Source organism: Nansenia antarctica (assembly GCF_963989245.1).
Source record: "Nansenia antarctica genome assembly, chromosome: 3".
Classification (NCBI taxonomy): Eukaryota; Metazoa; Chordata; class Actinopteri; order Argentiniformes; family Microstomatidae; genus Nansenia; species Nansenia antarctica.
The window spans coordinates 17,065,382-17,084,269 of record NC_137688.1 but is presented as its reverse complement, the minus strand read 5'-3'; the positions used below and the strand labels follow the sequence as shown (position 1 = coordinate 17,084,269).

The following is an 18,888-nucleotide window of genomic DNA, read 5'->3' as shown; positions in this document are numbered from 1 at the left end:
GCCATGCGACTACAACGTGTTATCAACAGCCTGTACGATGGAGCAGCAGCATCCATGTTGTTACAGTATTATGTTGAGTTGGTTTGATCGTGACCCCTGCCTCTGTCTCCCCCCAGCCCCAGTCAACCCAACATGACCGCTCAAACGGTGTATCCGATGGGGATTGGCCTGTTCTCCCCTACGGCTGTCATCCCATTGGTGGAGGACCCCGCCCACCACGCGCTGTCTGAGCTCCCCAGCTCCGCCCCCCAGCTGGTGCTGCTGGCCAATGTGGCCGCCACACCCTCGGAGGCGAGTGGCGGAGGCGGAGTCAGTGGTGTTGGAGGCGACTTCGCAGAGGAGGAGAATAAGGAGATGATGGAGCTGAAGACGGTGGGCAGTGGCAGCTGCTATTCGGACAGCGAGGACGAGAACGTCATCCGCTACAGCTACGACGCCCAGGGCGGTGAGATGTGCGTCATCGACTACCCAGAATCCCCTCCAGCCTCCACTCGCGTCGCCGCCGCCCACCTGGTCCAGGAGAACGAGGATGAAGAAGATGTCACGGAGGAAGAGGAAGAAGAAGAAGAGGAGGAGGAGGGGGTGACGGTAGAGGACCTGTCCAAAAGCTCAGACCTCCAGTTGCCCTCTGACCCCGGCCTGACCCCGGCCAAGCGCAAGCGGACGCATGCCATGGCAGTGGAGGCCGCCAAGAAGAAGAAGCCCTTCTACTGCAAGCCCTGCAGCTATCAGGCCCAGTGTGAGGCCGAGTTCATCCAGCACATCAGCATCCACAGCGCCAACAAGATGGTGGTGGTGCGTCGGGTCGAGGCCGACAAGGCCAAAGAGGCGGCGGTGTTGTCAGGGGGGGCGGAGCCAGACCCGGGGGGGGCAGAGGCCGGAGGGGACAACAAAGGGGTGATCCGCTGCGAGCGCTGTGGCTACAACACCAACCGCTACGACCACTACATGGCCCACCTGAAACACCACAACCAGGTAGAGTGTCTGTCTGTCTATGTATCTGTCTGTTTGTCTGTCTGTTTAGGTATCTATCTGTCGGTCTATCTATGTGTCTGTCTGTCTGTCTATCTATCTATCTATCTATCTATCTATCTATCTATCTCTCTCTCTCTCTATATATATATATGTCTGTCTGCCTGTATGTGTCTGTCTGTCTATCTCTCTCTCTATATGTGTGTATATATATATATATATATATATATATATGTGTGTGTGTAATGTGTATCTATCTTTCTCTCTGTCTATCTTTCTGTCTATCTATATGTCTGTCTGTCTGTCTGTCTCTCTCTTTCTCTCTGTATCTCTCTGTATCTTAAATATCTATCGATGTATCTGTCTGTCTATCTCTCTCTGCCTCTCTGTCCCTTTCTTGCTTAAATGTTTTATGTGGTGTTTACTTTACAACAGTACTTTGATTGGCTACAACATGAAGCATCAAAATGTATGCATTTTCGGTGAATAAAGTCACCCTTGGCACTCTAGAATGTTAACAATCCTCCACCTCCAACCCCCTCCCCCCCCTTCCCCTCAGGAGGGTGAGGACCAGCGGGTGTACAAGTGCACCATCTGCACTTACACCACCATCAGCCAGTACCACTGGAAGAAACACCTGAGGAACCACTTCCCCAGCAAGCTGTTCACCTGCAGCCAGTGCTCCTACTTCTCCGACCGCAAGAACAACTACATACAGCACATACGCACTCACACAGGTATGACACGCGCACACACAGGTATACTATTACGGATACTGACGCTTTTAACCAAAGCGACTTATGCTGAGTGCATACATTTGTCAGTATATATGGTCCCAGTAAGAATCTAACTCCAGTGTTTCCCCTACCATTGCCTTGGGGGGGCGTGCCGCCCTCCCAACGGAACCCCCCGCCCCCCCCCAAGAAAGAGGAATTATTACGGACTTAGACACCAAACATCTGACGAGCAGGCTAAAATATCCGCGTTTTTTAAACGCACCCAACCAGAATCTGGCGAGTGGCAAGCCCATAGGCTCGTTGGGAACGTTAGTCCGCCGTAGTCTCGCATAGCCAGACCTATCTCCACACCTCTCGCTGTGCCAGCGCTGGAGAATAATACAAGATTTTGCGCAAGTGTGCACGCGAGACGCGAGAGTTTTTGCCGGCTGTGATGTCTGCAGATTGAAAGTAAGCAAGTTGAAACGTTAGCAAATATAATTGCTGAGTGTTCTGACAATTTGGTTAAAATTGGTCGTTATTATCGTGACTAGAAAGTGTCTGATTATAGTTCCATAGTGTAAATAGTAGGGGTGTAACGGATCGCCCCCCACGGTTCGGCACGCATGTGTACCGCGGATCAATTGCAAAATGTAACCAAGTAATAATATTACTTAATATTAGTTAATATCCCTTGTAAATCACAATGTAGAGTTGCCATGAAAAGATAGACGCGACAGTTGCGTGCTTTGTTTTACTCTAAAGCGCAATGATAGGTTGATAATGAAAGAAAAAAATCCAGAACAAGGCTGCGTTCGTAAATTCGCTCTGGAATCTGATCAGCATTCATGGAACGCCTCTTGTCCAATCAAATTACTTGGTCCCTTTATGACGTCGGACCCAGTGTGCTCTCCGGCGCCCTCAGACCAAATTTACGAACGCAGCCCAAGTGTTTCATGGCGAGTAGAGTAGTGCTGCTAATGTTGGCGACAGAGAAGAACTCGAAATGCCTCCCTCGTCATTTAAATCCCATGTATGGGAGCACTTTGGCTTCTCTGTCAATTATAACAATGACGGACAAAGTGTGGTCGATAAAAAAGTTACGGTGTTTAAGCGTTGTGCAACGAGAAAGTCGTACGAGCATGGCCACACATTTGCCGTGACATCACCCTGGTGTGTTGACGGGAGGCACGAAAAAGGCAGCTTGACAACTTCTGATAATGTAGCCAATGTTTTCATACCATGTTTAAAGTAAGGTTTCACTTTATTATTTAGTTAAAAGTGGCATAAAACATGTTTATTTGTCTGCTTTAAAGAGCCCAGTGATTCACTGCTGCAACCAGGTGCCTCCTCCCTCTCTCCTACTGCATCATTTAAGTTGAATGTGTGTTTCTGTTTAATATGTAGCCTAATGTTTGAGTGTAGAATATGTTATGTATGTATATATATATACACACACACATATATATACCAGTTTTGACATCTTGAATGTTGTTGGGTTTCACACAGTAAAAGTGGTGTTTTTACAGAATTCGAGGAAAAAGCTTTTTATTTTTATTTTTATGTTTTGTGTTGATCCGAAAAATGATCCGATCCGTGACTCAAAAACCGTGACACGATCCGATCCGTGAGTTAGGTGATCCGTTACACCCCTAGTAAATAGTGTCAAAGAACTAGCAAGCTAGCTAGCTCAGAGGTGATGAGATGAGCTAGTCTCCTTGCACACTTGCCAGCTAAAGAGGTAACTGGAGGCACGTTATTATTTTACTTAAAGTAGATATACTATCTTTCTTATTCTGCTAGAGTTGGGCTTCATGGTAATACCATAATGGCATATTTACAGTACATGGACAGTTGATTGAAGCATTGGAAATGTCCGTTTTTTATAGTTGGACATACGATTTTTTTTCAGGTGAGAGAGTAAAGTCAAAATGACATTATCTGACTGGATTGCCCACAGCAGATTATAAATACTCTGGCTGTTTTGTTTACCTTTTGGTTGACAGCAAAAGGGAGAGAGGAGGATAGGGAGGGAGAGAAGGAGAGAGAGCAGGATGGTGTCGGCACACCAGAGAGAGAGCAAGAACCAGGTGAGAAAGTGGACAGGTAGTCAAGACCACATAAGTAAGTAGCCTTGAGAACCGATGGTTCTGGAGCCTATCTCCTGTTTCCGTAGCGTGAGGCGGCTTAATGCAGGGCTTAAAGTACTCCGGCACAGTGCCGGATTTCCGGCGCGGGAGAATAAAAAAAAAAACAAAAAAACTGCAATTGCGGCATTGCGCCGACGTGGTGGCGGGGGCGCTGTTTCACAAACTTAGCTTTCGTGTTTGCTAGCGAAACAGCTGATAGTTGATGTTGACTGCTCAAGGAGAATACATATTTGAAAGTACAGAATGCCTGAGAGCCTTATATTGCATTATATTACATTATATTTTGAATGGCCATCTGGTGCCTGAATATTGTTTTTTCCTTTACATATATAATGACATTTCCACCATAAATTGATGGCGAAAGGGCACAAATTGGTGCATATCAATTCACCAGAATGCAAGAAATTAAGTGTTTGATGCTCGTTTAAGGACCCCCAGACAGCCCTGCTTCAAGGGTCCCCCCCGATGTCAAACACCACTGGTACCACCTCCGCCTCATTTTGAGCCAGGAAAAACCCTGAGTAGTGACGGGAAGCCTTATGGGACGTGGTGCCAAGAAGGAGAATATAAGTGATAGTGGCTTAATAAGTAATCAGTTTGTTCTTTTAAAGACATGTATATATTTTATTCTGTTTTGTTATAGTGATAGTGGCTTAATAAGTGATGCAATCAGTTTGGCCTTTTAAAGACATCTATTTATTTTTATTTTTTATTAAGTATAAAACAGTATTATGAATGAATGGTCTTTATTGTCATTACAGTTTTTCCCAATTGCTAAAACACAAAAGCCAATTCTCTAAACCAAATGACCAGTTCTCTAAACACATTTAATAAAACTAGCTCCCATTTGCCAAAACCATAAACACATTTCACATGAAGACACAATTCACAAAACCCAATCCTCCTTTTCTCATAAATCTAAACACATTTTGTCTTGCTAAAACACAAGTTGCAAAAAACTCTGCTCAAAATGTCAAATTCTCAAATTAAAGCTCATGTGATGCAAAATGCTTGCCACAGCAGTCAGCAACATTTTAACACAATGAACACACCTGGCTTCATTCATTAAACATAACGACTCAAAATGTAAGACACTTGTTGCAAATGATTGTGGTGTGTGTGTGTGTGTGTGTGTGTGTGTATAGTTCCATAAATAAATAAAAAAACATCACACCCTGAACATTGTTTTCAGTGAGTATTGTTGTGTGTAATGGATCCTCTGTAGTGTTTGCATTGAGTTGTGATACAGTACAGTATTGTACATGTTACGGTACATGTGGGAATACGGTAACATTTTTCAAACCTTTATTTACGTAAAACTCGATAGGACAACAGTGCAACAACTTCGCGGCTGAACTTTAGTAAAATTTCGGACATCATATGCCATTTAAAGGGGGGAAATAGATATCTAAAAATGCATGACTATCATGCAAAATCAGCCTTACTGTAATGTAAAATATGTAATGTTAGATATAACGTTAGACAGGGAGCGCAGATTTATTTTTATGCATGACTATCATACATGTGGGAAAACTAGGGTTAGGGTTAGGTGCTAGGGTTACAGTAAGGTTAGGATTAGGGGTAGGGTTTGAGTTTGAGTTTTGAAGAGAGAAGGTGTGGTTTTGCTTATGTAGCTTTAGAAAAGTGTGTTGTGTTTAGAGTTTTGGGAAAATGGAGGAAAGTTTTGTGAAATGTGTTTTAGCAATTGAGAAAAACTGTAATACAGTACAGGTACCATACAACGAAATTTAGGAGGGGGGGCTCCCCTGGTGCTTGGAAAAAGACAAAAAACACGAGGGCCAAGGGTAAAATAAAAAAGGGAAAAGAGCTGGTTTACATAAATAAAGGCTATGTACACTATCTACTATACTACTATACTATACAATAAAACACTGTGCTGTACTCTATGCTATGCTATAAATATCCTAACTTTTCCTATATCTGAACCTTATGTACACAAGGGTTGTCATATTGCACATATTATTGTTGCACATTCATTTAAAGTATTAATGCATTTTAACATTGAGACATATATTTTGTATTGACTATAAAATAGTATTAATGCATTTAAACATTGAGACAAGAAGCTGTCTTCTGTACCCGCTCTCCCAATATCTCAAACTGTGACCCCCCTCCCAAGAAAAAGTTTCAGGCACAGGATTTTTTCCCACTTTAAGCCCTGTTAATGTACAAGTACACCCCTGGACATGACGCTGGTATGAGGCAGGGTCTTACCCCCTGGGGGGGGTCCATGCCACGGTCCATGCCACCCCCCCAAGGCAGCAAACCTAGGGGAAACACTGAACTCACAACTTAAGCGTTGTTAGTGCCATGCTCTACTAACTTAGTCACAGAGGACCACAGAGGACCGTTACTGTTGTTAACGTGACTGTGATGACCCACATGTGTATGGTGTAAAAGGTACTATGCTGTTCCTGACAGTGCTGTTACTGTGTCGTTACTCCAGGCGAGCGTCCTTTCCGCTGTCCCTACTGCAACTACTCCAGCTCCCAGAAGACCCACCTGACCAGACACATGAGAACGCACTCTGGTGAGTGTCTGCCAGTGACACTACTGGTGTAACGTAATAACAACTGTATTCTGTGTTGACAAGATCATGTTGGAACCAGGGAAGGCTAGGGGAGGGAGAAATCGGAGGACGGGGGCTCATTGTAATGCATGGGATGGATTGAGGAATGGAGGTGTGTTTGATACCAGTTCGTATACCAGTTCGTATATCACATGCAGTAAAATGAGCCCTGTCCTCAGATTTTTACCTCAGCAGCCTCCCCTGTGTTGTTGAATATAGTATCATATATGACAAAGAAGCGTGACTGCGCCGCACTTAAGAAGTGTGCGGCAGAATCAGTTGATTGTGCTAAGCTAATCTAGGCCACGTCTGTGTTCAGCCATCCTCTCTCTTACGGTCAACTTTCTCTCCTCTGTTGCCTTCGCTGGACCAGTTGATTATGGATAAAGGACGGTAACATGGTTTGTAAATACGGGCTGTGAGTTGCTTTGTGTGTGTCGACCAAGGGGGGTATTCCATCAACGTCGCTAAAGGAAATTCCAGGCTTATTCTTTATTATTCTTTATTCTCGCGAAACGTATCAAAATAAGCCTAGGTTTTCCTTTAGTGACGATGATGGAATACCCCCCAGTTAGTGCTGCTTGTGTTTCCGCGTCCCTGCTCTTTCCATCCGCCCTGCATGGGATGAATATGTGTGACTGTGACGTGCTCCCGTTGGTGTAACAGAACAGCAATACTCAGACAACAGACACCTAAATCAGAGTGCTGAGTACCGGGACGTGATACTACAAATAAAGGATAACTCACACACTCTTTGGGCTGGTTTCACAGTCAAGGTTTTGGTCTAATCCTAGACTAAAGAGCATCTTGAGATGGAGATTTGACAATGAAAGTGTGATTTAGTCCAGGATGAAGCTCAACACACCCTGTCGGTGAAACCAGCCCATTAAGCCACAGCGAGAGAGAAGAGTGCGATTGTTTTCTTTATTTTTAGTAAGACAATCCAAAAAACAACAACAACAACCCACTCTATTCTGACTGTCGCGTTTCCTCTCCCCACACACAGGTGAGCGTCCGTTCAAATGCGACATCTGCAGCTACCTGGCGGCCAACCAGCACGAGGTGACGCGCCACGCCCGCCAGGTGCACAACGGGCCCAAGCCGCTGGCGTGCCCCTACTGCCAGTACAAGACGGCCGACCGCAGCAACTTCAAGAAGCACGTGGAGCTGCATCTCAACCCGCGCCAGTTCCTCTGCCCTGTCTGCAAGTACGCCGCGTCCAAGAAGTGCAACCTGCAGTACCACGTCAAGTCCCGCCACCCGGGCTGCACCGAGATCACCATGGATGTGTCAAAGGTCAAGCTCAGGGTCAAGAAGCCCGGGTCAGACGCGACGGACGAGTACGGCCGGGAGGGAAGCGGTGGGGGTGGGAAGTTCGAGATGTCTGGAATGTATGAGGATATGGAGGATGTGGAGGATATGGAGGGGATAGAAGAGGGGGATGAGGAGGAGGAGGTAGAGGAGGAGGAGGAGGAGAGGGGGGGACAGGGGATGTCGGTTGCTGATGTTAAACAATCCAGTCCCATCAATCTTTCCACCAGGAAGAGCAGTGGAAAGCCCAGCACTGTGGGCCGTGGAGCCCTGGAGAGAGTGTCAGTGATTAAGAGGCACAAGACCCCCGACAAGGAGAGGCCTAAGAGGGCACGGGAGGACAAGAAGGAGGTGGAGAAAAAGGTGACGCAGAAACAGAAGAGGACAGAGAAGGCTGGCGAGAACGCAGAGGTCGCGAAGGTCGTCGACAAGGCAACGGCCACAGTCGAAAACACAGGTGACAAGGTCAAGAGGCGCCCCAAGAGACAGGCCGTGGAGAGAATGGGTGCACACGAGAAGACGGACGTAAAGAAAACGATAGAAAAAGATCAGAAGGCAAGTTTGGAAAAGGCTGTTGTGGAGAAGGAGAAAATGGAGAAGTTGGAGAAAGACAGACTAGAGAAAGAGAGGCTGGAGAAACAGAGGCTGGAGAAACAAAGGCTGGAGAAACAGAGGCTGGAGAAACAGAGGCTGGAGAAAGAGAGGCTGGAGAAGGAGAAAGTGAAGAAAGAGAAAGAAGAGAAACTGAAGAACGAGAGAGAGGGGAAAGAGAACAAAAACTCAAACAAACCCCGTAAGAGTCTATCTAAAAAAACAACAGAGAAAATGGCAGTTGAGAAACCACCACAGAAGAAGGAGACGCCCACGAAAACCCAGGGAGGTAAGGCCAAGAGAAGAGCAGCCGAGGCGTTGGACCTGTCCCTGAAGGAATCTCCTTCTGATGAACCCACTGCCAGCAAGGCAAAAAGGTTAAAGGTCAAAGCCACTGAAAAGCAGCCCCAATCAAAAACCAGAAGTGCCCGCAAAACGCCCCAGCCAGAGCCCGCTCCCGCGCCTGAGCCTTCCCCAGCCCCAGAGCCTGACAACCGGACGAAGCAGACAGAGGAAGCGCCCGTCATCCTGAAGCTGAAGAAGACCAAAAAGACCAACAAGAGAGAACGAAACCTGGAGACCAAGGAGAGTTCCACGGCCGAGGAGAACACCTCAACCTTCAAGACCAACAACACAGACATGTGTCCCTCCACAGCGCTCCAGCAGAGAGAAGAAGAAGAGCAGGGGTCTGACCAGAAGCACACCCCAATGCTGGACACCTCTCCTGGGCAGAGGCCTGCTGAGGAGCAGCTTGGGGGTGGAGAGAACCACCCAACTCCCATGTCTCAGACCACCCCAGCAGCTAAAACAGCACCTCCAGAGGCTGAGAAGGCCCAGGTCCCCCCAGCCCAACCAGAAGTCCCCACAGCCCAACCAGAAGTCCCCACAGCCCAACCAGAAGTCCCCACAGCCCAACCAGAAGTCTCGCCAGGCAAAGCAAAGGGGATTCCTGACAGGAGCAGCAGTGAAGAGGCTCCGTCACCCACAGAGGAGGAAGTTGCGTCCCCGACGTTCAGGCGACCGCAGGGGAAACCCCCCACGCCTCCCTCCCCCTCCCTGGAGCTGCCCTCCGCCCCCCGACACAAGCCCGCCGACATGGAGGAGGACGAGGGCATCCACAGCCACGACGGAGGAAGTGACATCAGCGACAGTGCATCGGAGGGGAGCGACGACTCCGGCCTCAACGGGCTGGCGGCGGGCGGGGCGGCGGGGAAGATGGCCAACGACCCCGAGACCCCCACAGAGGAGATCCCTACGCCCACGGAACTGAAGTGTCACACCTGCATCTTCTGCGACCGCACCTTCCCTCTGGAGGCGGAGTACCGACGCCACCTGAACCGACACCTGGTCAACGTGTACTACCTGGAGGGGGCGGCAGCCAAGGGGGGCCAGTGAGGACCAGGCTCCTCCCCCCTCCTCGTATAAGACACACAGAGGGCCTTACTCCTCGCCATGCTTCAGGTGCCAACAGACAGACAGACAGACAGACAGACAGACAGACAGGCAGACAGGCAGACAGGCAGACAGGCAGACAGGCAGACAGGCAGACAGGCAGACAGGGAGACAGGCAGGCAGGCAAAAAGACAGACATACTTTATGCTTTCCCCTTGCACCTTATATAAAACACTTGTATACTAGTCAGAGCACCCCTATGTTAATAGTACATATTTCACATATTCAGTTTTATGGATTCACTTTGTATCAGTGTTCACAGTATAGGCTGCCATTTAATCTAAGCACAGTTATCAATTATCTAGCAAGCAAAACTAATATTCATGATTTGACATTTTGCATAAGACACTCATCAAAGAGAACATGGCATATGCATTCAGTTTTATAGCACACTCGAACATCTTATACAGTCTGTATGCAGCTAAAATGAAATGTAATTCTGTAACATACTGTATATATTTAGCACAGTGGTTGACGTCACGCTGCAAGCAATTCTGGTCCAGAAAAGAGTTTTCTTTATCAGAACAACCCTACGGAGACAGCAAGGACCCCCCTCTCCTTCTCCCCCTCCCCCATTTTTCATTTATCAGTCCAGTTGTGGATGAACATCAGAGAGCCCACTATGAAACCAAGTGTTACACTTTTTCTATGAGGAACCAAAGAAAAGCCCCTCATCTCCCGCAGGGAGAGATTAGAGGGCCCCAGGTGGTCCGTCCCCTAAATAGGCCCCCGAATAATGGAACCCCCCCTCTCCCATTGTGTGAGACACTCGAGTACAGCCGCCCGTCCTCTGAACAGAGGCTTGAGGGGGCATGTTCAAAGTCAGCCCCCAAGCCCACTCCACACAGTGTCCCTGGAGAACAAAGACAACTAAACCCCTCAAAAAAAGTTCGGAAACACTTTTTTTGTTGATTATTCCTCCCCTTTAATGATACATATTGGCAATTTTTACACTTTATTAATTATACATTGTCAGGGACCTCAGTAGTGTGTGGAAGATCCATACGCAGTCACAACAGCTTGGCACCTCCTCCTCATGCTGGTCACCAGCCTGGTCACACACTGCTGTGGGACGGCATCCCATTCCTCAACTAGGATTTGCCGCAAGTCAGCCAACATGGTTGCGTTGGTCACTCTGCCACGTACAGCACGCCCAAGCTGATCCCACAAGTGTTCAGTTGGGTTGAGGTCTGGACTCACGGCAGGCCATTCCACCCTCTCCACTTCCAAATACTGGAGGTGCTCTGTGATGATCCTGGCTCTGTGGGGGTGAGCGTTGTCATCATGGAGGATGGAGTTAGGTCCCAGATTCTGGAGATATGGGTTCGCCACTGGCCCCAGAATATCATTCCTGTCAATTAGGTGCCATTCAGGTGCCAGTCACACACCTCTCTTACGTTATTGAATGTTACCGATTATCATTGTCAAATCGCCTAGATCATTGCACGTATGATTGATCAATATCATTCTATACAATGGTCTGTCTATCTGCTGTCGGAAGGCATTTGCATGTGAATATGAAGATACCGAGGAGATACTCTGGACGTGATATGGGGAGACGTTGAGTTCATATAGGACAAGGAGGGGGGACGGGGGAAGAGACGGAGAGACGGGGGTATTCCACTTTTGTGTTTATAATTATAGTCACTTGTTTGTGTTTCTGACCCTGGGGGTGTATAGCCCGAGGGATGGACAGTCTTCATACTCTCTGACTAACTTGTGAGCATTTTAAGAGAACAGAAGATTTTCCTCTGGAATGGAGGCTCTCCTACAGTATCACAGGTGTCCATCTAGAGTGGACAGCTTATGTTTCAAACAAATTATGAAATAGATGGGTTTTTTTGTTTGTTTTTTTACTTTTGCTATTATCACTTTTGTATTTTGATTTCAGATGAATTAAAAGTCCAAAGATAATTTTTTACTTCTGAGCCTGTGATGATGCAGCGTTTTCCATCTGGTTTCCTTTTTCTTTTCTTTTTTTACTCCAGTGCCTTCGACAATCATTCTGTTGTTTCTGTTGTTTAGGTATCTTAACAGTGTAGTGTTATTGTAGATTTAAAGAGCTATGGTTTCAATGACAGTACATCATTTTTTACTGAATCATATCCCTCTGTACGACCATTCCTGTAGGTTTAGTTGTAGTTGTTGTGTGTGATCTGCAGATCGAAGGGTGAGTTCAAGACAGACATGTTCTGTGCAGCTGTACTCAGAAGACCAGATGGTTTATCATGTAGATGTGTAACACTTTCTCTGGGTGTCGATGATCGTCTGCACAGGAAATGTGTAACATGGACAAACCCAGTAGTGTCGTCACCATCGCATCCTCTGCCTGGGCCTCTAAAGGTGTGTGTGCTTGTATGTGTGAGGGAGTGCTTGTGTGTCTGTGTGCGTTTGTGTTCTCCTGGGTCTCAGTGTGTGTGTGTGTGTGCCATCCTTGATGCTTCCATCATAGTCAACTAGTGTCCTGTTCTTAAATGTGGTTGGTTGAGTTTAAATCGTACCACTCTGATAGTGAATTCAGTGCAATATTGTATTTTGGGTGTGAATGATGCCAAAGTGAGTGAGTTCCCTGGGAAACTTTAAGCGCTCTAGTTTAGAACCCGTGTATATATAAATGCACTCTTATGTTGACGGTTAGAGATATCACTGTAAATCTATACCTTTTTATTTCTTTGTAAATGATCAGATTTTCTTTCTTCACTTAGTGATGTATTGTACTGTATGTATGTCCTTTCTCTAGCCAATAGTATGAAAATTATTATTCACCGCCTTCATAACAGTTTTACAATTTCACATTTGTAATCAAATGTAGCCTATACCTGTCATTTGCAGTTAGTGAATAAATATGAAACATTTACTCTTTTTTTTATTATTATTATTTCAATTCAACAGTTGCCAACGAATTTCAGTTAACACCTTCACCAAAGTGGAGTGTTGTGATTGGCTGTCGTCACCCAAGCTCAAATCAATTTAATTGGCTGGTTGAGCGCTGTGTGCAGTGGAAACAGACACCTATTGTCTTGTATCGTTCTCTGCTCTGTACATTTCTCTGCTCTGTACATTTTTTAATAAAAGTTGGCTACGATCCAGACTAACTGTTGTTGTGTATTCCTTCCTGTTACAGTTGTATGTGCAAAACAAAAGCTTGGAACTGTTGATATATATTTATTTTTTTAAACAACATTTATATTTACAGTTTCTATTCTCAGTCCACTTTACAAAAGAAAGGCAACCGTCCTTTACAACCAAGGGTTTAAGTAGCTCAATTAACCAATGACAGATGGACAGATTCAGCAGGCGCCATACGTTACCATGTGACCATCATCTCTCTCCACCATATAGTCGTCATAGCAACATGTGTACAACAATGCTCTTCCTGGCTGAACAGAACGTATTGTAATTACCATACAAGACCATAGACTATGGGGGGGGTATTCCATCAATGTTGCTAAAGGAAAATCCTGTCTTATTTTGATAAGTTTCGCGAGTTGATGGATTACCCCCCCCAAACCTCCAGGAGAAAATGGCTCGGATATCAAATCAAATATGACAAGGCCTGGTGAAAGGGCAAACAAGTCTTCTGGTTGCCGACTTGTTCCCCCTTTCACCAGACTGTCACAAATGAGAAAGTTTTCATCCACACACAACAACACATCACACACACTTTAACTACTTCTTCTTCTTCTTGACCTTGAGCCTCTCCGCCCCCTTATGGGAGAGGCTGGAGTCCACCAGGGCCTGGGGTTTTCTGGGCTTGTACGCAGGGGTCTTCTTGATGCGCTCGCCCTTCAGGTTGACCACGTGGGGCAGGAGGGGGGGGCTCCGCAGAGACAGACCCGCACCCTGGGGGGCGTGACCCCGCAATACGAGGCGCTGGCCCTCCACCCCCGTCACCGCCACCCAACCTACAGCAGGACGACAACCAATCAGTGGTCGCTAAAAATGATGATCTCTCCCATTTATTTATATATTGTGTTTCATATTTAATCTATATATGGACCGTGTCAACATCAGGGGAGGCTGGCGGAGGTAGAAATCGGAGGACGGGGGTTCATTATAATGAACGGAATGAGGACCGATATCAAACACTACCCCGCGTTCGATTCCATTCCAATGAGCCCGTCCTCCGATTTCTACCTTCACCGGCCTCCCCTGGTCTACGTGACATACTGTAGCCTGGGGGGGACCAGGAACAGGGAGGGGGGGCCGACCTGCAGAAGATATCTTGATGTCAGCGATGGCCTGGCCGTAGCCCCGCCCCTCCAGGATGAACTCCTGAGGGACCAACGCAGGGAACTCCTTCATACGCTCCTCTCCTCCCATCGGGACCTAGACAGACAGACAGACAGGGGCATAGTCAGACAGACAGACAGGCATACATTTTAAGAATCCTCAATTTGTTTTCAGTTGCATTCCCATCTGTTATTCCATTATTCTTCTGAAGAGACAGAGCGTCTGATAGTCCTCCTACCTTCAATAAGACCCAGAGCTAAGCCTGATAGTTCTCCTACATTTATATTTTTCAGATTTTTCACATGGTGGTTCTGATGGTTCTCCTACCCCCAGACCCAGAGCTAAGCCTCTGGTGGTTCTGATAGTTCTCCTACCCCAAGCAGGATGTCCCCAGCGTGTTTCTGGTAGATGGCGTCGGCTTTGTCCAGGCTGGTGATGTGGACCGGGAGGCGGGCGGACGCCACCACGGAGAACCAGCACGCCTTCTCCCCCTGGGAACCAGAACCACCCAGAACATCATCATCCACAACACAACATCATTATCCAGAACATTATCACCCACCACATTATCACCCACAACTTAACCACCCACAATATCATCCACAACATTACCATCCACAACATTATCATACAGTCATGGTCCAGTGTGTTTGTGCAACCAGTGTGTGCGTGTGCGTTCACCTCCAGGTAGTCCACGCGGCCCAGGCCTCCCAGGAACAGGGTCATGCCAGGCTTGAGGACGAAGGTCCTGGGGATGATGGAACGGGTAGGAACCACCACCTTCACCTCCTGGTCCCTTAGCAGGCTGAGGATCTGGGGGAGGGAGAGAAAAAAGGAAGAGAGAGAGAGAGATGTGGGAGAGAGAGAAAGGGAAAGAGAGAGAGATGGGGGAGAGAAAGGGAAAGAGAGAGGGGGAGGGAGAAAGAAAGGAAAAGAGAGATGGGGTGAGAGAGAAAATGAGAGAGAGAGAGAGAGAGAGAGAGAGAGAGGGGGGATAAGGAGAGAATGAGTGAGTAGGCGATGGTGAAGTGAATGACCACAGCACTGGCAGCTGAATAGGGTTACTGTTCAACATGGGGTTTCCCCCGTCACATAGCCCTTTTGACAGTGATACTGCAGGGAGGGAGTGTGTGTGTGGTACTGCTAGGAGGAAGGAGGGTGTGTGTGTGTGTGCCCGTGTGTGTGGTACTGCAGGGAGGGAGGTACAGTGAATGCATCATTTCTGTTGCTGTGTGGGTGAATGTATGACATCCCGCTTGTACCAATGCTACTTCCAAGTGTGGGATTTGTTGGGAGAGACTAAATGGCCGCTCCCCTCCGCTCCTTTCCTCTCTGCTCTCCTCTCCCCTATGCCCCTCTCCTCTCCTCTCTGCTCTCCTCCCCTCCTCTCCCCTCCCCCCCTCCATTCTCCTCTCCTCCTCTCTCCCTGAGGGCTTGTGAGGGAACAGTCTGTTGTTGCCAATTGTTAAAACCAGACTTGCGTCACAGCGGAAAGTGAGTCAAATGGAGTTAATTAGACGTCAGTGTTCTCTTTTAGAAGAGTACACACTTTTATAGTAAACAGCTTCATCACGCACACGTGCGTGTGGACACACACACACACACACACACATACATACACACACACACACGCACACACACACACACACGCAGGCAGGCAGGCACGCAGACACACACACACACACACACACACACACGCAGGCAGGCAGGCACGCAGACACAGACACACACACACACACACACACACACACACACACACACACACACACACACACACACACACACACAGGCAGGGAGGCAGGCAGGCAAACACACACACAGTATAGGTAGACTTATTTGCAGACCATAGGCAGATAACAACAGACCACATGCTAATTATAGGTAATTTTACCTCAGGAGTAGTGTGTGTGTGTGTCTTTTGTTCCAGCCCAGACCTAACACACCATCTCCTGTATCCTCTGCACTGCTAGTGGTTGCCAGGTCAGACAAGGCCACTATAGCACCAATCAGGTGTGTCAGTGTTAGGCTAGAACAAAAGCCTGCACCCTCTTGTATAGTGGCCGAGCAGGACCAGAGTTGACCTCTGACCCCTGTTCTAATTAAACTACATATTTAGTCATGACAGAGTGACTATCTTTGATCGCCAACAACATCACTGTTATAAACTATAGTGAAAGCGTTAGGAGGACGTTCCTGAGTGAATTCTGCGTTTTAGCTGGTATTTTTTGGGCACATTTTGATGTGACCAAACGCCCAAAACTAGTCGGGTTTTGATGATGCGATCCAGCGCCAAGCCGCTCAGACACTCAGGTGAGAACCCTGCACACGAGAAGCAGGAAGTACAGCGACGACTTACATCCTGGTCCTTCATGATCCCCGGCGTGTCGTACAACCAGTGGGCGTCTTTCAGCTCGTTGTGGCTGAACTCTTCCCTCTCCTCCTCCCTCCCCCTTCGTCCCCTCTCCTCCGCCTCCTCCCCCTCTTCTGTCCCATGGTCTCCGTAGGCCAGGCTGTCGGGGTCAAACTCGATCAGACCTCTGTTAGACTCCGCCCTCGCCCGGTACGTTCTCCCGACGCGACCTAAACACAACACACACACACACACACACACCTAGCGTCAGGGGAGGCTGGAGGAGGTAGAAATCGGAGGGCGGAGGCTCATTGTAATCCATGGAATGAGGAATGGTGTGTATTACAATGAGCCCCTTCCTCCACTTTGTCCACCAGCCAACCCCACCCCCTCCTCCCCCTCCGGCCCCCACTCCACCACCACCACCTCTCCTGAGTTCTTACCCACAAGGTAGCCCTGCCTGCTGAACAGCTCTAGCCTCTTGAGCTCCTGGGGTGAAAGGTCGCCCTCTGTCTGTTTAGAGGAGCTCTGCAGCCTCTCTGACCTCTTGAACATGCGGTAGGGTGTGGGGTTGATGATGGGGAACTTCAGTAGGTTCAGCGTCGTCCCTGACAACGACCAGAGAGGATGTTAGGGTCACACTGTCCATTACGTTTTTACTGGTAACAAGTGTAGCTACATATTATAAGATTATGTAGTGAGTGAGTAAATACATGAAGTTACGTAGTAGTAGTCATTTTAATAACTACACTAGCATTTGTGTTAAAGTCAGCACAGGCGGGCCGACAAATCACGAGGAGGTCACAAGGGAGAGCTCTCTCCATCAGGGGAGGCTGGTGGAGGTAGAAATCAGAGGACGGGCTCATCATTATGCATTGGAACAGAATAAGGAATGCATGTGTTTGACACCATTCCTCCATTCCGTCCCACACCATCATTATGATGATCTCGTCCTCCGATCCTGTCCGCCTCCCCCCTGCGTCTCTCACCAGGCCAGGGAGAGATGGTGGCTTTGTGGATGACGTCTACCGCTTTCGACTTGCAGTAGTCGGACTCCAGCAGCGTGTTGAACAGCGTGGACTTCCCGGCGTTGGCCGTCCCCACCAGGTACACGTCCCCGTTGTACTTCCACGACTTCTGGAGGCTGGAGATGAGGTTCTCCACGCCGTAGCCCGTCTTGGCGCTGATGAGGTGGACGTCTTTGACGTTGTCCCCGGCGATGCCCGCGTCGGCGCAGCACTGGGCCAGCTGGCGTTTGATCCGCTGGAGGTAGTTGTCAGCGTCTCCGGGGAGGAGGTCCACTTTATTCCCCAGAACCACAATGTGTTTGTTTCTCCCCACCAGATCCAGCAAGTCGGGCACTATGGAGTCCGGGATGTCCAGGAGGTCGACGATCAACAGAACCAGAGCTTTTTTGGACTTCACCCCGCGGACGATGTCTCGGTACTCCTCTTTGGTCATCTTGACGGCCAGCGCTTTCTCGTGGTGTGTGAGCAGGAAGCACCGTTGGCAGATGGCCGTCTTCAACCTGTCCTCCTCGAGGAGGAGTTTGTACTTCTCGCTGGGCAGGTAGCCGGCCACCTCCGGGGCCGCGCAGTGCATGACAGCGCCGCAGCCCGAGCAGCAGGTGTGGCTGGCGGGCTCCTCCGCGTCCGGGGTACCGTAGATCTTCTGCTGTCCTTTGGGTTTCTTATTCTTCTTCTTCTTCTCGCTGTTCTCCTCCAGGGGGAACCCGACGTCCTGGAACTCGATGAGGGATTCTGCCTCCCTGGTCTCCGCTTGGGTCGCGTCTTTCAACGACTTCAGCTGCTGCGAGAGAGATCTCTGCTGCTTCTCAGCTGCGTCCGACCTCACCTGGATCTTGTCCGGTTTAGAAACCATGGCACCGGCAGTCATGTTTCGGAGTTGATGGTGGAGTTGTTGGTCCATGTGATTGTCCTCTGGCTCCGTATAGTCCAGGAAGAGAAATTCCTCCTCTTTCGCGGGTTCTATGGACGTGTATTTGGCCGGGATTATGTCGTTTTTACCCCGCTCCCTGTCTTCACCACCCCTGGCCCGTTTTGCATCGCTGTAGAACCTGCAGGCAGTCCGGGTGTAATAGTCCCGTGTGTGAGAGAGTTCATGAGGGAGACCCTTACTTCCAAACGGAGACACAGGTAGCCTGGTCATAGTAGAAGTCCATTTCACATTTACGCATGGCACTGACAGATGGCGAGAGCATTTGCAAGTCACAAGTTCGCGTAATGTAACGACTTGTAATAGCTTATACATATTTACAAATAAACGGAATGGAATTATAGATTTGAAGTCATGGAATAAAATAACGTAACCTTGGATATGAAAAACACATGTGAGTCGCTGACAGCATCCATTGATATCCTGACCGGAAATGACATATTTAGAAATGTTTTATTTACATTTCGCTAAACTATGAAGATCTGTCTTCAAGTACAATTAAGTATATTAGTTAATGTAAAAAATTCATATGTAGCATTAATACTTAAACTACTAATGTTTTTAAAC

The 18,888-nt window shown here is 48.0% G+C and overlaps 2 protein-coding genes across 2 annotated transcripts; one reads left to right on the top strand and one right to left on the bottom strand.

Moving 5' to 3' along the window:
* Positions 1–354: 354 nt before the first annotated feature.
* rest (RE1-silencing transcription factor) lies at positions 355–9,725 on the top strand (the record flags this gene model as incomplete). The annotated part of the gene is made up of 5 exons (XM_080526981.1): positions 355–975; positions 1,532–1,709; positions 6,306–6,389; positions 7,435–7,819; positions 7,970–9,725. 5 exons carry the CDS (start codon positions 355–357, stop codon positions 9,723–9,725), a joined length of 3,024 nt encoding a protein of 1,007 aa, XP_080383107.1.
* A 3,141-nt stretch (positions 9,726–12,866) lies between these two features.
* noa1 (nitric oxide associated 1) lies at positions 12,867–18,672 on the bottom strand. Its single transcript, XM_080525249.1, has 7 exons — positions 17,355–18,672; positions 16,809–16,973; positions 16,372–16,595; positions 14,697–14,828; positions 14,390–14,506; positions 13,994–14,111; positions 12,867–13,687 (listed from the first exon to the last, which is right to left on the bottom strand). The coding sequence occupies exons 1-7, from the start codon at positions 18,634–18,636 to the stop codon at positions 13,452–13,454; spliced, it is 2,274 nt and encodes a 757-aa protein (XP_080381375.1). The 5' UTR covers positions 18,637–18,672; the 3' UTR covers positions 12,867–13,451.
* Positions 18,673–18,888: the final 216 nt, after the last annotated feature.